The following is a 20266-nucleotide window of genomic DNA, read 5'->3' as shown; positions in this document are numbered from 1 at the left end:
ACAACCTTCAGAACATGGCCAAAGAGCCCAAAAAACCCACAACAACTGTTACTGTAGCTCTTACAGTTGGCGGTAACATCATAAAATTATTCTTGCAACGGCGGCAGTTTGTTTGTTTGTTTATATGTCACCTTTCCACACATGGACCCATGGTGAACCCAGGTCAGCCCACTACAGCTAAAACTATACAGCACTCAACAGTTTTGAAAGACGGTGCAAAATACCATATAGATACAAAACAATTATACATATATCAAGATTAAAACCAGGATTAAAAACAATTTTAAAACAAAGAAAAAAACAGTTAGGCAGGCATTACTTCACCCTGTAGATGCAATTATATTATGTTCCAATTATAATGCTGTTGAAAAATAGACAGAAAATAATTATCTGAGTAGCAGCTGAAAAAGAATTGCCGGAAGAGAAGAATTAATATGGAGGCTAAAAAAAGGAACAATGCAAAAAAAAAACAAACCCAATAACACACACATACACAAAAGCAACAAAGATAGAAATAAGCAAGAAATAGGAGGGGGTAGAGAAGAATCATTTTGAAAGGTGAGTTAAAGGGCAGGGACAGTTTAAAACAGGCAGCATATAAACAGTGAGCTTCAGTTTTTTTAAAATTTATTTATTTCTAAAGAATGAAAAGACAATCGACCATATTACAAATATTAAATACAAAACTATTCCCCACATTTCTCCAAATCACATATATACCTCTCCCCATCACCTTTTAAAGAAATATTGACCAACAATCTAAATCTCTTTTCAAACCACATGTCTCAAAGTCTATTTTATCGGCATATTTTAATAATGGCTTCCAGTTTTCCGTGAATTTACTACGGCTTATTTCTCCTCTATGTACTCTAACGTTATTAGTCATTTTTTCCATCAGCAATGTATGCCATATTTTACTTGTGAATGCTTGCAGTGAGAGATCTTGGGCTTTTTTCCAATTTTTAGCTATTTCGGATATTGCGGTGCCTATACAGTAAGATTTGCAACTAATTCTTTATATTGTAGTTTCTCATTTCCCCCTGTGAATAATGAAAATAACAATAATGTTTCATTAATCTCTATTTTTTGATTAGTCAGTGTTTCTACCCATTTAATGACCTCCAGCCAAAAAGTTTCTATTTTGGGGCAAGAGATCCACATATGTTCCAGAGTTCCCTTTTGTCCGCAGTTCCTCCAACATTTATCAGATATATCTTTATTCATTCTATGTAGTTTTGTAGGGCATAGATGCCATCGATGCACTACCTTTAGAACCATTTCTTTTGCATTTGCTGAAATAGATTTATAGGGATATTTTTTCCAGATTCCTGTCCGAATTTCTTGAGGTATATTAATATTTAAATTTGTTTCCCAGACTATTTTAGATCCTCCACCTTTTCCATATTCTTTCTCAATAATGCTTTTATATATTAGTGAGGTTAGTCCTCTCTTTTTATTTTTATCTTTTTGTATACAATATTGTTCAAATTCAGTTAATGTTCTTAGAAGGCCAGTTTTTTTTGCTGTAAGTGAGTAGTGAAACTTCTTATTTGTTTTATTTGTAGCCAATTGCTTTTTATTTGCTTTGTTTTTTCTTCTATTTGCCTAATAGTAAGTAGTTCCCCTGAGTCGAATAAGTCATTAATTCTATATATTCCAATTTGCTTCCATTCTTTAAATTGTCCATATTTCTCTTTAGACTTAAAATCTGGGTGATCCATGAAGGGACATAAAGGGGATACGGGGGGGGGGCAATGTTTTACTATGTTTTCTCCATATCCTTAATGTTTCAGAAATGAATGGGTTCTGTATTTGTTCTCCTTTTCCAATTTTTTTTTTGTAGTATAAATATACTTGTTTACTATGTCCGTTTTCATTTCACTTTCCATTTTGACCCAATCGGAATTTTTACAAGTCTCGTCAATTTGTATAAGTTTAATAATTTGGTTTATTTGCAAAGCTTCATAATATTTTTGGAGCTGTGGTATCCCTAATCCCCCCTTTTGACCCTGTCTATATTTGACACTATTTATAAATCTTATCTTCTTTCCCTTTCCTGCAATAAAATTTTCTAGCTTTCCTTGCCATAGTTTTACTTTTTTTTGTATCTGGCTGTAATGGGATATTTTTGAATAGAAATTGAAATTTTGGTAATATATAAGATTTAATCTAAGCAATTCTCCCCAGCATTGATAGGTTCAAATTGACCCACTTTGTCATTTTTTCTTTTGTGAATTTAAATAGATTTTTATAATTTCTGTAGATGAATTGATTAAGATTTTTTGTTACCCATATTCCTAAGTATTTAAAACTTGAATAACATAACTCCAAATGAGATGCTTTTCTAATTTCATTTTGTTCCCTAATAGGGATATTTAAACAAAATAATTTAGATTTTTGGAAATTAATTTTTAAACCTATATATTGATTATATTCCTCTAATATTTCTTTTAAATGTTCTGTTCTTTGTAATGGGTCCTCCAAAAGGGAAGCATATCATCTGCATATAAGTTTATTTTGTGTTGTCTATTTTTTGTGGACAGTCCTCTAATGTTTTCACTTTCTCTTATTTTTGTAGCAAGAGGTTCTATTATTAATGCAAATAGGATTGGAGACAAGGGATCGCCTTGTCTAGTTCCCCTAAATAGTGTAAATTTTTCAGATTCTAATCCATTAATAAGTACTGTAGCAACTGCTCCTGTGTATAATTCCTTTAAAACTTTAATAAAATTTTTACCCATATTCATTTTCTCCAACAGATCAAACATGAATTTCCATTCCACCTGGTCAAAGGCCTTAAGGGCATCCAGTGAGGGTATTGCCATCTTCTTTTTTTCTTTATTGGCTGTATATATAATATTCAGTACTCTTCAGATAGCATCACACATTTGTCTTCCTGGCATAAACCCATATTGATCTGTATGAACATATTTAGTTAAAAAACTACTTAATCTTTGTGCCAATATTGTTGAAAAAAAATGTTGATCTTGATTTTGCAATGTTATAGGCCTGTAAGATGAAGGAAACATTGGATCTTTTTCTGGTTTCAATATAGTTATTATTCTGGCCGTATGCCATGACTCTGTTACTTTGTCACCTCCCAAAATTGAGTCAAATAGCTTTAGAAGATGTTCTATGACATCTTCTTCCAGTACTTTATAGAAATCAGCTGTGAATCCATCACAGCCTGGTGCTTTTCCTTTCTTAAGTTTTTTGATAACTGAATTTATCTCAGTTTTCGTTATTGGGCTATTTAAATAGTATTTGTGTTCCTCTAAAATTTGGCTTATTGGTAATGTTTGTATAAATTTCTTAGTATTTATGTCTGGTGTTACTTCTGATTTATATAAATCTTGATAATATTCCATGAATGTAGAGAGTATTTGTTGCTGTGAATTTACCGTTATTCCTTCCTTCGTTTTTAATGAAACAATTGTTCTTTTTGCTGCCATCTTTTTAACTGCATGTGATAGCAGTTTAGTGTTTTTATTTCCATGTTCATAATATTCTCTCTTTAAATAGTTCATAGCTGTATGAACCTTTGCAGTATCCAATGCTTATAACTCTGCTCTAGTTTTTGTTAATTCATTAAGTATGTTCTTGGTTCCTAGTTGTTTATATTGTTCTGATAATTTTTTATTTTACTTTCTAATTGTTCTTGGAGCTTATTTCGTTCTTTCTTTATTCTAGAGGTTTCCATAATAAAAATTCCTCTTAGGTAGGCTTTTAGGGCATCCCATAGCAATGCTGATTTTATTTCTGCAGTATCATTTATTTCATAAATTTTTTAAATTTTTCTTTATTTTTCCAATAATTTCTATATTTAAACACACATTAGGGCTCAATCTCCAAATTCTAGATTTACTCTTTACTTCACTAACCCAAGGGAGTTTTAATGGTGCATGATCAGAGGCTATTTCAGGGGCAAACTGTATTTTGTCTAGATTTGGGGCCAAAGTCTCTGATATAAGAAAGTGATCAATTCTTGAATAGGTACAATATCTTTTAGAAAAATATGTATATTCTCTCACTTTAGGGTTTAAATACCTCCAGCCATCAATTAAACCTGATCTCTGTATTAGCTTCTTAATTTTATTACCATTATTTGATATCTTTCTATTTTTTGATGTTGTATCGATTTTGTTTAAAATACAATTTGTGTCTCCGCCTAGGATAATTTCTCCCCAGGCAAATTCTTTCACCTTTCTTAAAAACCTCTGCATAAAATTTGCTTGACCTATATTGGGGGCATAATAAGAACCAATAGTTAATAATTTGTCTTCCAATTTTCCTTTTACTATAACATATCTGCCTTCAGGGTCTCCCATATAATCAATCACTTCAAATTTTGAGTTCTTCATAAAGAGTATTGCCACCTCTCTAGCCTTATTCATTACATCTGCCATATATTCTTCACCTATCATTGGGTGCTTATTTATCCCTTTCTTGTTCTTATTTTGATGAGTCTCCTGTAACAACACATCTACTCCTAATTTTTGAATAGTCTTAATGACTCTATATCTTTTCACTGGTGACCTCAACCCATTCAAATTATAAGATAAGATTTGAAGATTATCTAACATTACAGTCATAGATTTTATATGCTATCTTTACAAATATATTCTTTATCAATATTTGTCTAATAGATTTTATATATGTTGTGGTATACAGTCTATATTCATATTTTACTAAGCCAGATTGTCTACTTCGTTCTAATTTTCTTTTCAGTGTCACCCATTTACCTATACCTAATTCCCTCCCACCCTTTTTCCCCTCCCCCACCCTCACCCTGTTCCAATGGTCAGTGAGAACAAGTCCCCAGCTCTTGTTTGAGCTGTGCCCTGTGGAACTATAGGGAGCCAGAAAATTTAACATCCCCTGTAAAAGATCAGATCTTTCCCCATGCCCGCTCTGACCCTCTTAATGTATACATATATTAATATAACAGATTACAACTTATCTATATTTGTTTGTAACTATTGTATCTCTTACTTATCAATACAGTAAAGTATTCTAAACATATATTCTAAACATTCTTAAATATATATGCTTCTTATCTAAAAATTCTAAGGTTCCTTTTTATCATACATATTTATCTTAAATAGTATTTTATATTATTTTACCATCATATAAGCGTGAAGTATAACAATACAATACACTAGCTTGTTTTATATTTTTAAATAAATTATTGGAGTTTTATGATAGCTAGAAGTCTATATATATAAAAATCCTTCCAGCTCTTTTACTAAGTTCTGGGAGTAACATAATTATCTTCAGCAACAGATAAACTCCCATTTATGACCTTGAAAGTGCAGCTGTATAACTTATTTCGCCTTTCTCTTCCACCGCAGCTGCATTCTTTCTATGTGATCTGCTTGATTTCTCTGTTTGTCTGTAGTCTGTTCTCCTGGAAAGGGAACATTCAAATCTTCAAAAAGTCGCTGTAATTCCTCTATATTTGTTGCTGTTTTCCGTTTATTTCCCATCATAACCGATAGTCCAAATGGATAGAGCCATTTGTAGATTAATTTCCGCTCCCGAACAGCTTGTGTGTAACTCCTCCATCGTCTACGTTTAGATATTGTCTCTGCAGCAAGATCTTGAAAAAGTTCAACTTTTACTCCTTCGTATGTTAACTCCTGCAATTTGTTCAAAGCACGGAAGACATCTGTCTTTATTGTAAATGAGACAAATCTCACCAGTATGTCCCTTCTCCAGTTCTTTGATCTTCTCCCAACCCGATGAGCTATATCCAAATCCTTGGGAGTGATTTCGAGGTCTAGGCAAAGTCCTTGAATCCATTTTAAGATTATTTGTTTTAAGTCCTCCCCTCCTGTCTCAGATTCCTTAAAATGTCTCAGACGGATATTATAACGTCTCCCCCGATTCTCCTGCTCTGTCAGTTTGTCTGTTAATTGCTGCACCTGCCTTTCCAATAATTCATTTTTTGCTTGCAAATTCTGTGCCAGCTCAAATGCTGTATCTGCTGTTTCTTGTATTTTGCTAATATTTGACTTGACCTCCATTAAATTTCGTTCTAGAGGTGCAATTACTCCCTTCATATCACTTTGTAAGTCTTTTCTTAATTGTTTCATTAGCTGCCTCATCTCATCCTTATCTTTATTAGCTTTTTCTCGCCCTCGTCCCTTCGCCTTACCGGTCGCTTTTGCTCTCAGAACCCGATGAGCTGGATAGCTTTTTGTCTTCATCTTAGGAGACTGTGGCTTCAACAGGGACTCCCTTTGATGTCTTTTTTTTGTCTTCCCCATATCTAGGCAGCTTAGAATATTTTAACTCTCAGTTTATAAACATTCATGCTTAATTGTTTATTTTCCCAAGGCTTTGAGCGGAGCTGATCTATGCAGCCATTTTCGTTGGCTTGCAGACCACAACCCCCAAACAGTGAGCTTAAGTAATTTTATACTCTGGATGAAACAGTTGTTTAAAATGGAGGCTCTTACTATGGTAATATGCATAATTTCACTTAATTCATATTGTGGTAAGCCATCCCTGTTCATTTGGCCAAGTAGAAGCCTGCATTTCACTAGTATATGTGGTCAGTCTCCAGGGTGTTTCATACTACATGATGGCATTTGTAAACCATGAGCTATTGGAGCAATCCTATTCCCCCTTCTGCAGTAGATTTGTAAGGTACTATGTGTGAGACTAGAAGTCTATGTGTCCTTACTTGAAAATAAGCCCCACTGGGAATCTGATCTATCTTGGAGTAAGTAGGGACAGGACTGCACTGCCTGGCAGGGACAAAAAGTGTATCTTGGTCTTTGAGCAAGAACACGGGAGCAGGACAGAGAAAGCGCTGCTCACTAGGAAGGGACAACATGCAGCTTCGCTGTCTTCTTGTTGCCACAGTACCATTAGTGTATGCTTTACAAAATGCTAAACTAAAGATGGTTCCGTGTTTTGACAGGAGATACTCTCTTCAACACAGAGAGAGAATAATAAACTCTATAGCGAGAAAAAGGAAACAACGAATGGAGGGAATGAGGAAAAGAGAGAGGTAGGAATGACAATGCAATCCATTTGCTTTTGACTCTCATACCAAATATCTGCCACAGACTCTGGAATTCTGTATTCTGAAATGTCAACTTTAGTTATGAATTTACTTCAAAATATAGTGAGTGCCGTTCCAATATTTCCTTGCACAAATAATTTGCCCCAGTCTTTCAACCAGTTTACTTGTTTTGGCTGGGGTACATACCACATGGTACCTAGGAACATTTTAGACTCGTCAAGAGCTGTGATGGCCACTGATTACCCAGATTTTTTTGCCACATCTCCAAATATTGAAAAGAAGAGAGAGAACAATAGCTATTACAATGGTGCCTTGCAAACACCAAGCAAAGCTTAGCCTTACATATTTATAGTATTGTCCTGTTAGTTTCTATAGATTCTCTCTCTCATATCCATCTGTGGTTTCTTGTACTGCACTAAAAGCAGGAAGACCCTCAAAGGAGCTTTTGTGACATATTGAGCCTAATGAGACTGTATTTCATAGCACTAACTCCTAGGCACAAACATAATGAATGGACATCAACATTTATGTTAACCAAGGAAAAAAGTGAATTGAAGTTATACCCTTAAAAGACTGAGAAGGCTGTTAAAACGATCCACTTCCTGTCCGAGGACTGTAGTCAGGGAGTCCACCCGCCCTTTGTCATCCTTGACAAAAAGTGTCTCTATAGCAGTGTCCATATCAAGTTTTTCTGCAAAACAAACATTGCTTTGATTGGTTAAAAAAGCCTATCCATATTGTTATATGGCTTAAATTCTACTGATATTCCTAGTTAGAGCAGACCCATTGAATTGATGGTGATTCACTAAATGGTGTGTGAGTGCTTATATAAATCCCACTGATTCATTGGGTCTACTCTAGTTAGGACTACCAAATGGATTACAACTCATACATTTCAAATTAACAGCCACAATTTCTGTTTGTTTTTAAAACAAATTTCTTACTTTTAGTACAGTAAGAACTCAAGGGTCAGAAAACAACATAAGATTTGCTAACTAACTTCAGTTGCACAAATAGAATGAGGCAAAGGGCCATCTAAACTCCCACATGTCTATAAGATTCTTTGGCATCACTATATACTTTGCTGAAGCTATTTATTTAAGCATGCTTCCTGTTACAAATACTGGAATGTAGGGATGCAATTCTCTCTTACATCATCCCTGCAGAGAAGGATTTGCCAATTTTTTTTCACTTTGCAGGCATGGATGGTAAGGAATTTTATGCAGCTATTGATAGAGTCCTCAAGATGACAAAAATGTTTTGTGCATGAAAATGCTCACTGTTGCACAAATTTGCCAATTTTTCTGCAAAATCGTAGGCTTTCTACAAATTTGCCAATTTTTCTGCAAAATTGTGCGCTTTCCCCTGCAGAAATGTGCAGTTCACCACAGATACAAGGGGGTCAGACTAGCTACTATACGTCACCAATGGCATATTTAGAAATCTTTTTAAACTCAAAAGTGTATTCCTATGCTTTCTTGCCTCATTGTAAGACCCATCAAGCTGAGTGAGATTTCTGTCTAAGAAAACATGCACATAGCTCTCTAAGCATGTAGAAAATAACAAGCTTCATTTCTAGACACCATAAGCCCTAGAGATGAATATTGCTGAAAGATCAACTGACAAATTATTTAATAAAGCTTGGCAACCACTTAATATTTTTTTCCTGTCGGTTACCTTTTAGCTTTGAATAACTACATCATAAAGGAGATATTTTGTATATATTTACTTAAAACAACTTTTTTCCACTAAACCATAAAGACATGATATTTTTCAACACAACAACCTGTCCCAAAATATGAACATAAAACATCCAGTAACAACCCATCTACACTTCTCAGAGGAAGAATCCAAATAAACTGGAGTTTTAATTCAAAAGAATAAACTAGTTGTCCAGCATCATGTTGCTGGCCTCACTGATGAACACATTGTTACATACAGCACTGATGTTACCTGTCTGTCATGGGTTTGGAGGGAAAGTTCCATCCTATGGGGAGTGGAAGGCGGGACATCAGGAGGAGGGGCTGTACTGTATATATATGTGGAGCGTGTGTGAAGACGCTAGGAGACGAAGCAGCAGCTGGGAAGAAGAAGCTGGTGTGGGAGTCTGTGTGTCAGACAGGGTACTACTGTGTGTCAGTACCAACCTGATAGGTTCAGGTGTCTGTATGGTTAGCCAGGACTGATAGGTTCAGGGTCTGTGCTTCAAGTTAAGTGTTCTGTGTGAACCAAACTGTATGCATGTATGAATGAGACTAAGCCACGTTACTATATCTTATTCACCTGATCATTTTATTTTCCCTGTGTGTTGTTTTAAATAAACCTTATTCTTTTATTTGTTGAAAATCCATCCCTGGTCTGTGTGACTTCTTATAGGGAATGGTTGGTGGCAGCTTAGTTAACGTGTGGCAGATCCCAGTAGGTCTGGGTTTGTCACATTGATTGGTGTCCAGCGTGTGGGATACGACTGGTCCAGTTGTCCAGCGGTCCAGCAAAGCCTTGGCAAGTGTGCCCAGAGCAAGGGGGGTCTAGTCAGGGACAATCTGAGGCGCGTAGGTAATCTTCTAGGTGTACCTCACGGGGAGGTGCGCTAGTGGAAGAACGTGCTGTTACATAACAGCACTGATGTTACCTGTCTGTCATGGGTTTGGAGGGAAAGTTCCATCCTATGGGGAGTGGAAGGCGGGACATCAGGAGGAGGGGCTGTACTGTATAAATATGTGATGCCTGTGTGGTGAAGAGTAGATGCTGAGACAGACTGTGAGACACTGGGTTGGGACGAAGCAGCAGCTGGGGAAGAAGAAGCTGTTGTGGGAGTCTGGGTGTCTGACAGGGTACTACTGTGTGTCAGAGTACCAACCTGAAAGGTTCAGGGGTCTGTGGGTTAGCCAGAACTGATGGGTTCAGGGTCTGTGCTTTAAGTTAAAGGTTCTAGGTGAACCAAACTGTATGCTTGTGTGTGTAAGAATAAGCCACGTTACTTTATTTTATTCACCTGATTGTTTTATTTACCCTGTTTGTATTTAGAATAAACCTTATTCTTTTATTGTTTAAAAATCCATCCCTGGTCTGTGTGACTTATTATAGGGAATGGTTGGTGGCAGCTTAATAACTGTGTGATAGATCCCAGTAGGTCTGGGTTTGTCACATTGATTGGTGTCCAGCGTGTGGGATACGACTGGTCCAGTTGTCCAGTGGTCCAGCAAAGCCTTGGCAAGTGTGCCCAGAGCAAGGGGGGTCTAGTCAGGGACAGTTTGAGGCGCGTAGGTAATCTTCTAGGTGTACCTCACGGGGAGGTGCGCTAGTAGAAGAACGTGCCAACTGGGGAGACTTAGATTAAGGTGCTCTGAGGCAGCCTAGTTTTGGCGGGAAAACGCTGAGGCAAAACTGCGTAGCAACAGCGAGCTAGCTTGCCAGCTGAGAGGCCCAGCAGAGGGGGGTAGGCTCTGACTCGATACTGTTGCAATTTAAGTGCTGAAGAACAGCAGCAATCTCTGGGGAGAGCTGGTTCTGAGGAAAAAAAGGAAAAAAGTGGTCGTTTTATTCTGGGGCTTGACTTTTTAAAGCAGCCTGTTCTGAGGGGGGATTATGCCCTTGACTCGAAGCCAGATAGCAGACATGAGTGAAGTGAAAGACCCCCAGATTGACCAAGGTTCTGAGGATGAATTTGGCTCAGTGCAAGGTGACAGCACAGGAGAGCAGGACCCAGAACTCAGAAAATTGCTCATAGCCCAACAGCATGAACTGAGGATGAGGCAATTGGAAAAAGAAGAAAGATTAGAGAGAGAGAAAATTGCTCTGGAAAAAGAAAGAATGGCGTTTGAATTAAGAAAACTGGAAATGATGAACCAGAACAATAATAATAATAGGGATTCTGAGGGAGGCCAGTTGTCTAAGGCTGACCTGAAGAAATTCCCTGTGTACCACAAGGGAGATTGTCCTGAGGTGTTCTTTTCCTTAGTGGAAAGAGCGTTTGTGGACTTCTCAGTGAGGGAAACTGAGAAGATGACCATCATGCGATCTTTAATCAGTGGTAGCCTTGCTGAAGTTTATGCCGAGATGCCTGAGGAACTGATGAAAGATTTTGCAGAGTTCAAAAAACTGGTGTTTGCAAGACATGGGATAAATGCAGAGCAGCTGAGACAAAGATTCAGGTCCCTTACCAAGAAGCCAGAACAGACTTTTACCCAAGTGGGGGCCCAATTGGTGAGGCTGCTTGAGAAATGGCTATCGCAGGAGGGGACAGAGACCTATGAACAGCTTAAAGACTTGATAGCCCTGGAACAGTTCTATTCAGTTCTGCAGGGGGAATTGAAATTCCAGGTGAGGGAAAGGAAACCGAAATCTGTGGCAGCAGCCGCAGAAATCGCAGATTTTATCTCCCAAATAAGAAAGCCCTTGGGTGAGGGGAAATCTGTAGGTAAACCCAAAGAAACCTACAGCAAGTACTCTCAGGGACCAGGGAAAAGCCAGCAAGGGGGAGGGGCCCATGGTGAAGGGAAGCCCTCAGGCATGAAACCAAGCCCTCAGAATTTGGAGGGAAAACCGAAACCAGAGGAGAGAGAATCCAAATACCCTAGAAAATGCTATTTCTGTCAGGGAAAGGGTCATCTAATCTCAGAGTGTGAAAAATTAAAGCAGCTAAAAGGAATGGTGCCTCAGAATTCTAGTGGGACCAAGCCAAAAGCTGTGTTCTGTGTCCAGAAAGAGCAAGGCTCAGTGTCACAGAGGGAGCCTGTTGCCATGGCTACTCAGTCTGGGACAGCTGCCTCTGCTGATCAGGCTGAGGAAAATGGTCCTCTTCTGGAGGTAAAGCGCTGCTTGCTGATAAAAACAGATTCTCAGTTGTTTGAGACAGCCGGGGTGGACGTAGGAATACTTGACCGTCAGTATAGGGGGCTGCGGGACACTTGTTCCCAGGTAACCCTGTGCCATCCAGATATTATTCCTAGGGAGTTTATAATCCCAAATGAGAGCATGAAGGTGGCAGGGATTGAGGGGCAGATAATCTCTCTGCCAGTAGCAGAGGTACCTGTCAACTTTCAAGGCTGGAGGGGAGATTGGCGGATAGCGATTTCATCGACTCTGCCAGCAGCCGTGCTCGTGGGAAATGACCTGGCTGAACATGTGAAACGGGTGCTAGTGATTACACGCTCACAAGCCACCACAGGGACAGTTCAGGGGGGTAATGATGAGCCAGAGACGGAAGCAGGTGGGGGAAGTTCAGAAGCTGTGGTGGAAACCTTAACCACAGACAGCAGATTTGGACAGGAGCAAAAGGCAGACGCCACTCTCCAAAAGTGTTTTGAACAGGTGACTGACGCCCAGCTAACACCTGAGACCCCAGTGAGATTTCTGGAGAAAAAGGGGATTTTATATAGAGAAACCCTGAGGAATATCTCAAAAGGGGGAGATGGGATCAGAAGTCAGCTGGTGGTACCTGAAAAGTATCGCCCCATGATCTTACAAAGGGGGCACTCTGACATGTTTGCTGCACACTTAGGGGTCAACAAGACACAGCAGAGAATCACACAGAATTTCTACTGGCCTGACATAGGGAAGCAGATCAGGGAGTTCTGTAAACAATGTGATGTGTGTCAAAGGCAGGGGAATAACCGCGACAGGACTAAAGCAAAGTTGTGCCCTTTGCCTGTGATTGACACTCCGTTCAAATGCATAGGGGTGGATATTGTGGGACCTTTGCCCAAGGCCACAAAGAGGGGGAACAGGTTCATCCTAACAATTGTGGACCATGCTACAAGGTATCCTGAAGCCATACCCTTGACTAATATTGAAACTAACACAGTGGCAGATGCTTTGGTGGGGTACATGTCCAGGATGGGATTTGCCTCAGAGATAATCACAGATTTGGGCACATCGTTCACGTCAAAGCTCATGAAACGCTTATGGCAAATCTGTGGAATAAAGCACAGGGAAGCCACTGCCTATCATCCTGAAAGTGATGGGGTAACTGAGAAGTTCAATGGGACTCTAATGCGCATGATTAGGGCTTTCTTGGCAGAGAATCCAAACAATTGGGACCAGAAGCTGCAATCCCTTTTGGTTGCTTATCGATCAGTGCCACAAGCCAGTACCGGGTTCAGTCCATTTGAACTTTTATTTGGGAAAGGGGTGAAGGGGCCCCTTGATTTGATCGAGCAGGGTTGGGGGCAGATCGCCCAGGGTGACCCACAAGACGTTGTGACTTACATAGACACCTTGATGAATGACCTAAGGAGAAACCTAGAGCTATCAGCAGAGACCCTGCCAGCTCAAAAGGTCAGAAAGAAAGCTTGGGATGACCAGGAAGGCAGGGAGAGGCGCTTTAACCCAGGGGAGGAAGTGCTTTGGCCTAGGCTCTGCAGAGAGAGCAAGTGTCAGCTGGGTAGCCCAGAAATAAAATACTTGGGTCACATGGTAGGGGGAGGAGTGATAAAACCCCTGGAGGCCAAAATAGAAGCTGTTCGTGATTGGCCTAGACCCAACACCAAGAAAAAGGTCAAATCATTTCTTGGGTTGGTGGGCTACTACAGAAAGTTCATCCCGAGGTTTAGCGAGATTGCGGCTCCGCTGACCGATCTGACGAGGAAGAAGGCTGATGACCGCATCCCGTGGACCAGCGACTGTGAGGCGGCGTTCCAGAGGTTGAAGGAGGCGTTAATCAACTATCCAGTCCTGCGTGCTCCAGACTTCGACCGGGAGTTCATCATCTACACCGATGCGTCTAACAGCGGGGTAGGAGCAGTTCTGTGCCAGGAGGATGAGAATGGTGACCAGCATCCAGTGTCCTACCTGAGTAGGAAACTTCAAAAAGGTGAGAGACATTTGGCAACCGTGGAGAAGGAGTGTTTGGCCATAGTCTACGCGATCCAGAAGGCCAAGCCTTACATCTGGGGAAGACATTTTATTCTGTGTACTGACCATTCACCATTGCAATGGTTAAAGACGATGAAAACCCACAATAGCAAACTTATGAGGTGGGCTTTGAACTTACAGGACTATGACTTTGAAGTGAAGGTGGTCAGAGGGTCAGTGAACTGTGTTGCTGACGCCTTATCAAGAAGACCTGAAGACTGAAGACGGCGAAAGAACATGGACTATATGTATATAATGAAAACAAAAAGTTAAAATGTACCTGGTTTTAAATTGGTTTGTATCAATAAAGGTAAATTGATGTAATGTATGTGGTAAATGTTTAAATGCCTATTTGAAATGTTTAACTTAGAATGTAAGTAAGTATAATATGGTAGGTATAATTGGTGTTGTGTGTTTTATACAGGTTGTTTTTTTGGGAAAAAGCACCTTAGCTTTCCCCCTACAAAACAACTTTTAAAGAGGGGAGGTGTTACATAACAGCACTGATGTTACCTGTCTGTCATGGGTTTGGAGGGAAAGTTCCATCCTATGGGGAGTGGAAGGCGGGACATCAGGAGGAGGGGCTGTACTGTATAAATATGTGATGCCTGTGTGGTGAAGAGTAGATGCTGAGACAGACTGTGAGACACTGGGTTGGGACGAAGCAGCAGCTGGGGAAGAAGAAGCTGTTGTGGGAGTCTGGGTGTCTGACAGGGTACTACTGTGTGTCAGAGTACCAACCTGAAAGGTTCAGGGGTCTGTGGGTTAGCCAGAACTGATGGGTTCAGGGTCTGTGCTTTAAGTTAAAGGTTCTAGGTGAACCAAACTGTATGCTTGTGTGTGTAAGAATAAGCCACGTTACTTTATTTTATTCACCTGATTGTTTTATTTACCCTGTTTGTATTTAGAATAAACCTTATTCTTTTATTGTTTAAAAATCCATCCCTGGTCTGTGTGACTTATTATAGGGAATGGTTGGTGGCAGCTTAATAACTGTGTGATAGATCCCAGTAGGTCTGGGTTTGTCACACGTGCCAACTGGGGAGACTAGATTAGGGTGCTCTGAGGCAGCCTGTTTTGGCGGGAAAAAAGCTGAGGGAAAACTGTGAAATAGCAGTGAGCTAGCTTGTCTGCTGAGAGGCCCAGCAGAGGGGGGTAGACTCTAACTCGCTACTGTTGCAAGTAGTGCTGAAGGACAGCAGCAATCTATAGGGAAAGCTGGTTCTGAGGCAAAAGAAAAAAAAAGTGGTCGTTTTATTTTGAGGCTTGACTTTTGAAAGCAGCCTGTTCTGAGGGGGGATTATGCCCTTGACTCGAAGCCAAATGGCAGAAATGGGTGAAGTGAAAGACCCCCAGGTTGACCAAGGTTCTGAGGATGAATTTGGCTCAGTGCAGGGTGACAGCACAGGAGAACAGAACCCAGAACTCAGAAAATTGCTCATAGCCCAACAGCATGAACTGAGGATGAGGCAATTGGAAAAAGAAGAAAGATTAGAGAGAGAGAAAATTGCTCTGGAAAAGGAAAGGATGGCGTTTGAATTAAGAAAATTGGAAATGATGAACCAGAACAATAATAACAATAGGGATTCTGAGGGAGGCCAACTGTCTAAAGCTGACCTGAAGAAATTCCCTGTGTACCACAAGGGAGATTGTCCTGAGGTGTTCTTTTCCTTAGTGGAAAGAGCGTTTGTGGACTTCTCAGTGAGGGAAACTGAGAAGATGACCATCATGCGATCTTTAATCAGTGGTAGCCTGGCGGAAGTTTATTCAGAGATGCCAGAGGGACTGATGAGAGATTTTGCAGAGTTTAAAAAACTGGTGTTTGCAAGACATGGGATAAATGCGGAACAGCTGAGGCAAAGATTCAGGTCCCTCACAAAGAAACCAGAGCAGACTTTTACCCAAGTGGGGGCCCAATTGGTGAGGCTGCTTGAGAAATGGCTATCTCAGGAGGGGACAGAGACCTTTCAGCAGCTCAAAGACTTGATAGCGCTGGAACAGTTCTATTCAGTCCTGCATGGGGAACTGAAATTCCAGGTGAGGGAAAGGAAACCAAAATCTGTGGCAGAAGCAGCCGAGATCGCAGATTTTATTTCCCAAATAAGAAAGCCCTTGGGTGAGGGGAAATCTGTAGGTAAACCCAAAGAAACCTACAGCAAGTACTCTCAGGGACCAGGGAAAAGCCAGCAAGGGGGAGGGGCCCATGGTGAAGGGAAGCCCTCAGACATGAAACCAAGACCTCAGATTTTGGAGGGAAAACTAAAACCAGAGGAGAAAGACTCCAAGTACAGCAGAAAATGTTATTTCTGTCAGGGAAAGGGCCATCTAATCTCAGGGTGTGAGAAATGGAAGCAGATAAAGGGAAATGTGCCTCAGGATTCGAGTGGAACCAAGCCAAAAGCTGTGTTCTGTGTCCAGAAAGAGCAAGGCTCATTGTCACTGAGGGAGCCTGTTGCCATGGCTACTCAATCTGGAACAGCTACATCTGCTGATCAGGCTGAGGAAAATGGTCCTCTTGTAGAGGTCAGGCGCTGCCTGCTGGTGAGAACAGATTCTCAGTTGTTTGAGACAGCAGGGGTGGACGTAGGAATACTTGACCGTCAGTATCGGGGGCTGCGGGACACTTGTTCCCAGGTGACCCTGTGCCATCCAGATATTATTCCTAGGGAATATGTAATCCCAAATGAGAGCATGAAGGTGGCAGGGATTGAGGGGCAGGTGATCTCTCTGCCAGTAGCGGAGGTACCTGTCAACTTTCAAGGCTGGAGGGGAGTTTGGCGGCTAGCGATTTGATCGACTCTGCCAGCAGCCGTGCTCGTGGGAAATGACCTGGCTGAACATGTGAAACGGATGCTAGTGATTACACGTTCACAAGCCACCACGGGGACAGTTCAGGGGGGTAATGATGAGCCAGAGACGGAAGCAGGTGGGGGAAGTTCAGAAGCTGTGGTGGAAACCTTAACCACAGACAGCAGATTTGGACAGGAGCAAAAGGCAGACGCCACTCTCCAAAAGTGTTTTGAACAGGTGACTGACGCCCAGCTAACACCTGAAACCCCAGTGAGATTTCTGGAGAAGAAGGGGATTTTGTATAGAGAGACCCTGAGGAATATCTCAAAAGGGGGAGATGGGATCAGAAGTCAGCTAGTGGTACCTGAAAAGTATCGCCCCATGATCTTACAAAGGGGGCACTCTGACATGTTTGCTGCACACTTAGGGGTGAACAAAACACAGCAGAGAATCACACAGAATTTTTACTGGCCTGACATAGGGAAGCAGATCAGGGAGTTCTGTAAACAATGTGATGTGTGTCAAAGGCAGGGGAATAGCCGCGACAGGACCAAAGCAAAGTTGTGCCCTTTGCCTGTGATTGACACTCCGTTCAAATGCATAGGGGTGGATATTGTGGGACCTTTGCCCAAGGCCACAAAGAGGGGGAACAGGTTCATTCTCACCATTGTGGACCATGCCACGAGGTACCCTGAAGCCATACCCTTGACTAACATTGAAACTAACACAGTGGCAGATGCCTTGGTGGGGTATATGTCCAGGATGGGATTTGCCTCAGAAATAATCACAGATTTGGGCGCATCGTTCACATCAAAGCTCATGAAACGCTTATGGCAAATCTGTGGAATTAAGCACAAGGAAACCACTGCCTATCATCCTGAAAGTAATGGGTTAACTGAGAAGTTCAATGGGACTCTAATGCGCATGATTAGGGCTTACTTGGCAGAGAATCCAAACAATTGGGACCAGAAGCTGCAATCCCTTTTGTTTGCGTATCGATCAGTGCCACAAGCCAGTACCGGGTTCAGTCCATTTGAACTTTTATTTGGGAGAAGGGTGAAAGGGCCCCTTGATTTGATCAAACAAAATTGGGAGCAGATCACCCAGGATGACCCACAAGACGTTGTGACATACATAGACTCTTTAAGAAATGACCTAAAGAGAAACCTAGAGCTAGCAGCAGAGACCCTGCAAGCTCAAAAGGTCAGAAAGAAAGAGTGGGATGACCAGGAAGGCAGGGAGAGGCGCTTTAATCCAGGGGAGGAAGTGCTTTGGCCTAGGCTCTGCAAAGAGGGCAAACTGCAGCTGGGTAGCCCAGAAATAAAATACTTGGGTCACATGGTAGGGGGAGGAGTGATAAAACCCCTGGAGGCCAAAATAGACGCTGTTCGTGATTGGCCTAGACCCAACACCAAGAAAAAAGTCAAATCATTTCTTGGGTTGGTGGGCTACTACAGAAAGTTCATCCCGAGGTTTAGCGAGATTGCGGCTCCGCTGACCGATCTGACGAGGAAGAAGGCTGATGACCGCATCCCGTGGACCAGCGACTGTGAGGCGGCGTTCCAGAGGTTGAAGGAGGCGCTCGTCCAGTATCCAGTGCTGCGTGCTCCAGACTTCGACCGGGAGTTCATCATCTACACCGATGCGTCTAACAGCGGGGTAGGAGCAGTTCTGTGCCAGGAGGATGAGAATGGTGACCAGCATCCAGTGTCCTACCTGAGTAGGAAACTTCAAAAAGGTGAGAGACATTTGGCAACCGTGGAGAAGGAGTGTTTGGCCATAGTCTACGCGATCCAGAAGGCCAAGCCTTACATCTGGGGAAGACATTTTGTTCTGTGCACTGACCATTCACCACTGCAATGGTTAAAGACAATGAAAACCCACAATAGCAAACTTATGAGGTGGGCTTTAAACCTACAGGACTATGACTTTGAAGTGAAGGTGGTCAGAGGGTCAGTGAACTGTGTTGCTGACGCCTTGTCAAGAAGACCTGAAGAATGAAGACGGCGAAAGAAACATGGACTATGTATATATATTGATGACAAAAAGTTAAATGTACCTGGTTTTTTTGAATTTGGTTTGTATGAATAAAGGTAACTTGATGTAATGTATATGGTAAATGTTTAAATGCCTAATTGATATGGTTAACTTAGAATGTAAGTATAAGTAAGTATGATATTGTATGTATAACTGTTTTGGTGTGTTTTATCCAGGTTGTTTTTTGGGAAAAAGCACCTTAGCTTTCCCCCTACAAAACAACTTATAAAGAGGGGAGGTGTTACATACAGCACTGATGTTACCTGTCTGTCATGGGTTTGGAGGGAAAGTTCCATCCTATGGGGAGTGGAAGGCGGGACATCAGGAGGAGGGGCTGTACTGTATATATATGTGGAGCGTGTGTGAAGACGCTAGGAGACGAAGCAGCAGCTGGGAAGAAGAAGCTGGTGTGGGAGTCTGTGTGTCAGACAGGGTACTACTGTGTGTCAGTACCAACCTGATAGGTTCAGGTGTCTGTATGGTTAGCCAGGACTGATAGGTTCAGGGTCTGTGCTTCAAGTTAAGTGTTCTGTGTGAACCAAACTGTATGCATGTATGAATGAGACTAAGCCACGTTACTATATCTTATTCACCTGATCATTTTATTTTCCCTGTGTGTTGTTTTAAATAAACCTTATTCTTTTATTTGTTGAAAATCCATCCCTGGTCTGTGTGACTTCTTATAGGGAATGGTTGGTGGCAGCTTAGTTAACGTGTGGCAGATCCCAGTAGGTCTGGGTTTGTCACACACATGACTTTCAGTCCATGCTGGGCAAAGCAGTCATATAGCCATGGAGTTACTAGATGTTCAGGCATTCTTTAGACCAGTGGTTCTTAACCTTGGGTTACTCAGGAGTTTTGGACTGCAACTCCCAGAAGTCTTCATCACCAACTGTGCTGGCTGGGGTTTCTGGGAGTTGCAGTTCAAAAACATCCGAGTAACAAAGGTTAAGAACCACTGCTTTAGACAGCAAATATGACTATCCAAATTCAATAATAAACGAAGCCCAGCACTGCTTTAGTGATAGATCTCTTCAAACATTAAGCAAAAACAATAAACAGATAAAATTTAAATTATTTCAAAGTGTCGAAGTGCACCAATACTTTTTCCTCACAATAACATGGTCTACTGGAGTTAGTTCAGAAAGAAAATGCTGCAGGCAAGTAATTCATCTTGACTTGTTTGTGTTTTAGCTGCATAATGATGAGTGCCGGAGAATACTTGTGTTTTAAATGGATTTTTGCTGTCATAATTGTTTAGAAGATTGTTGTGTTCACCCAGCCAAAGAGCAAGAGGAGACAGCAAAACAATAAAAGGCATCCTTTATTTTGCTAAAGAAATCTCCATGGTTTTCTGTACCAAAAGCTTACTGTGACAGCTTATCCTCTCTCTATAATCTTAATGTGAGTTTGCTCTGTGAAAGAGCACATCAGTCTTCAAAAGGATGAAAGTCTATACAGATTCATTTTCGAAAGGATTCCCTAAACCTCTCAGATATCTTTTTTTTGGGGGGAATGATGAACATTTACTTCCATTGATATGTGAAACAT

General features: G+C 41.1%; 1 protein-coding gene across 1 annotated transcript in view; it reads right to left on the bottom strand.

The window, feature by feature from the left end:
• DNAH6 (dynein axonemal heavy chain 6) overlaps positions 1 to 20266 on the bottom strand; it is a 218245-nt gene that overhangs the window by 13271 nt on the left and 184708 nt on the right. Inside the window, exon 72 of the mRNA XM_072991952.2 lies at positions 7597 to 7724. Within this exon, the coding sequence (XP_072848053.2) occupies positions 7597 to 7724 (128 nt within the window). The remainder of the gene's footprint in view (positions 1 to 7596; positions 7725 to 20266) is intronic.

Source organism: Pogona vitticeps, chromosome 2 (genome assembly GCF_051106095.1).
Source record: "Pogona vitticeps strain Pit_001003342236 chromosome 2, PviZW2.1, whole genome shotgun sequence".
Lineage (NCBI taxonomy): Eukaryota > Metazoa > Chordata > Lepidosauria > Squamata > Agamidae > Pogona > Pogona vitticeps.
The sequence above is the reverse complement of the archived record's forward strand: the minus strand, read 5'-3'. Positions and strand labels throughout refer to the sequence as shown.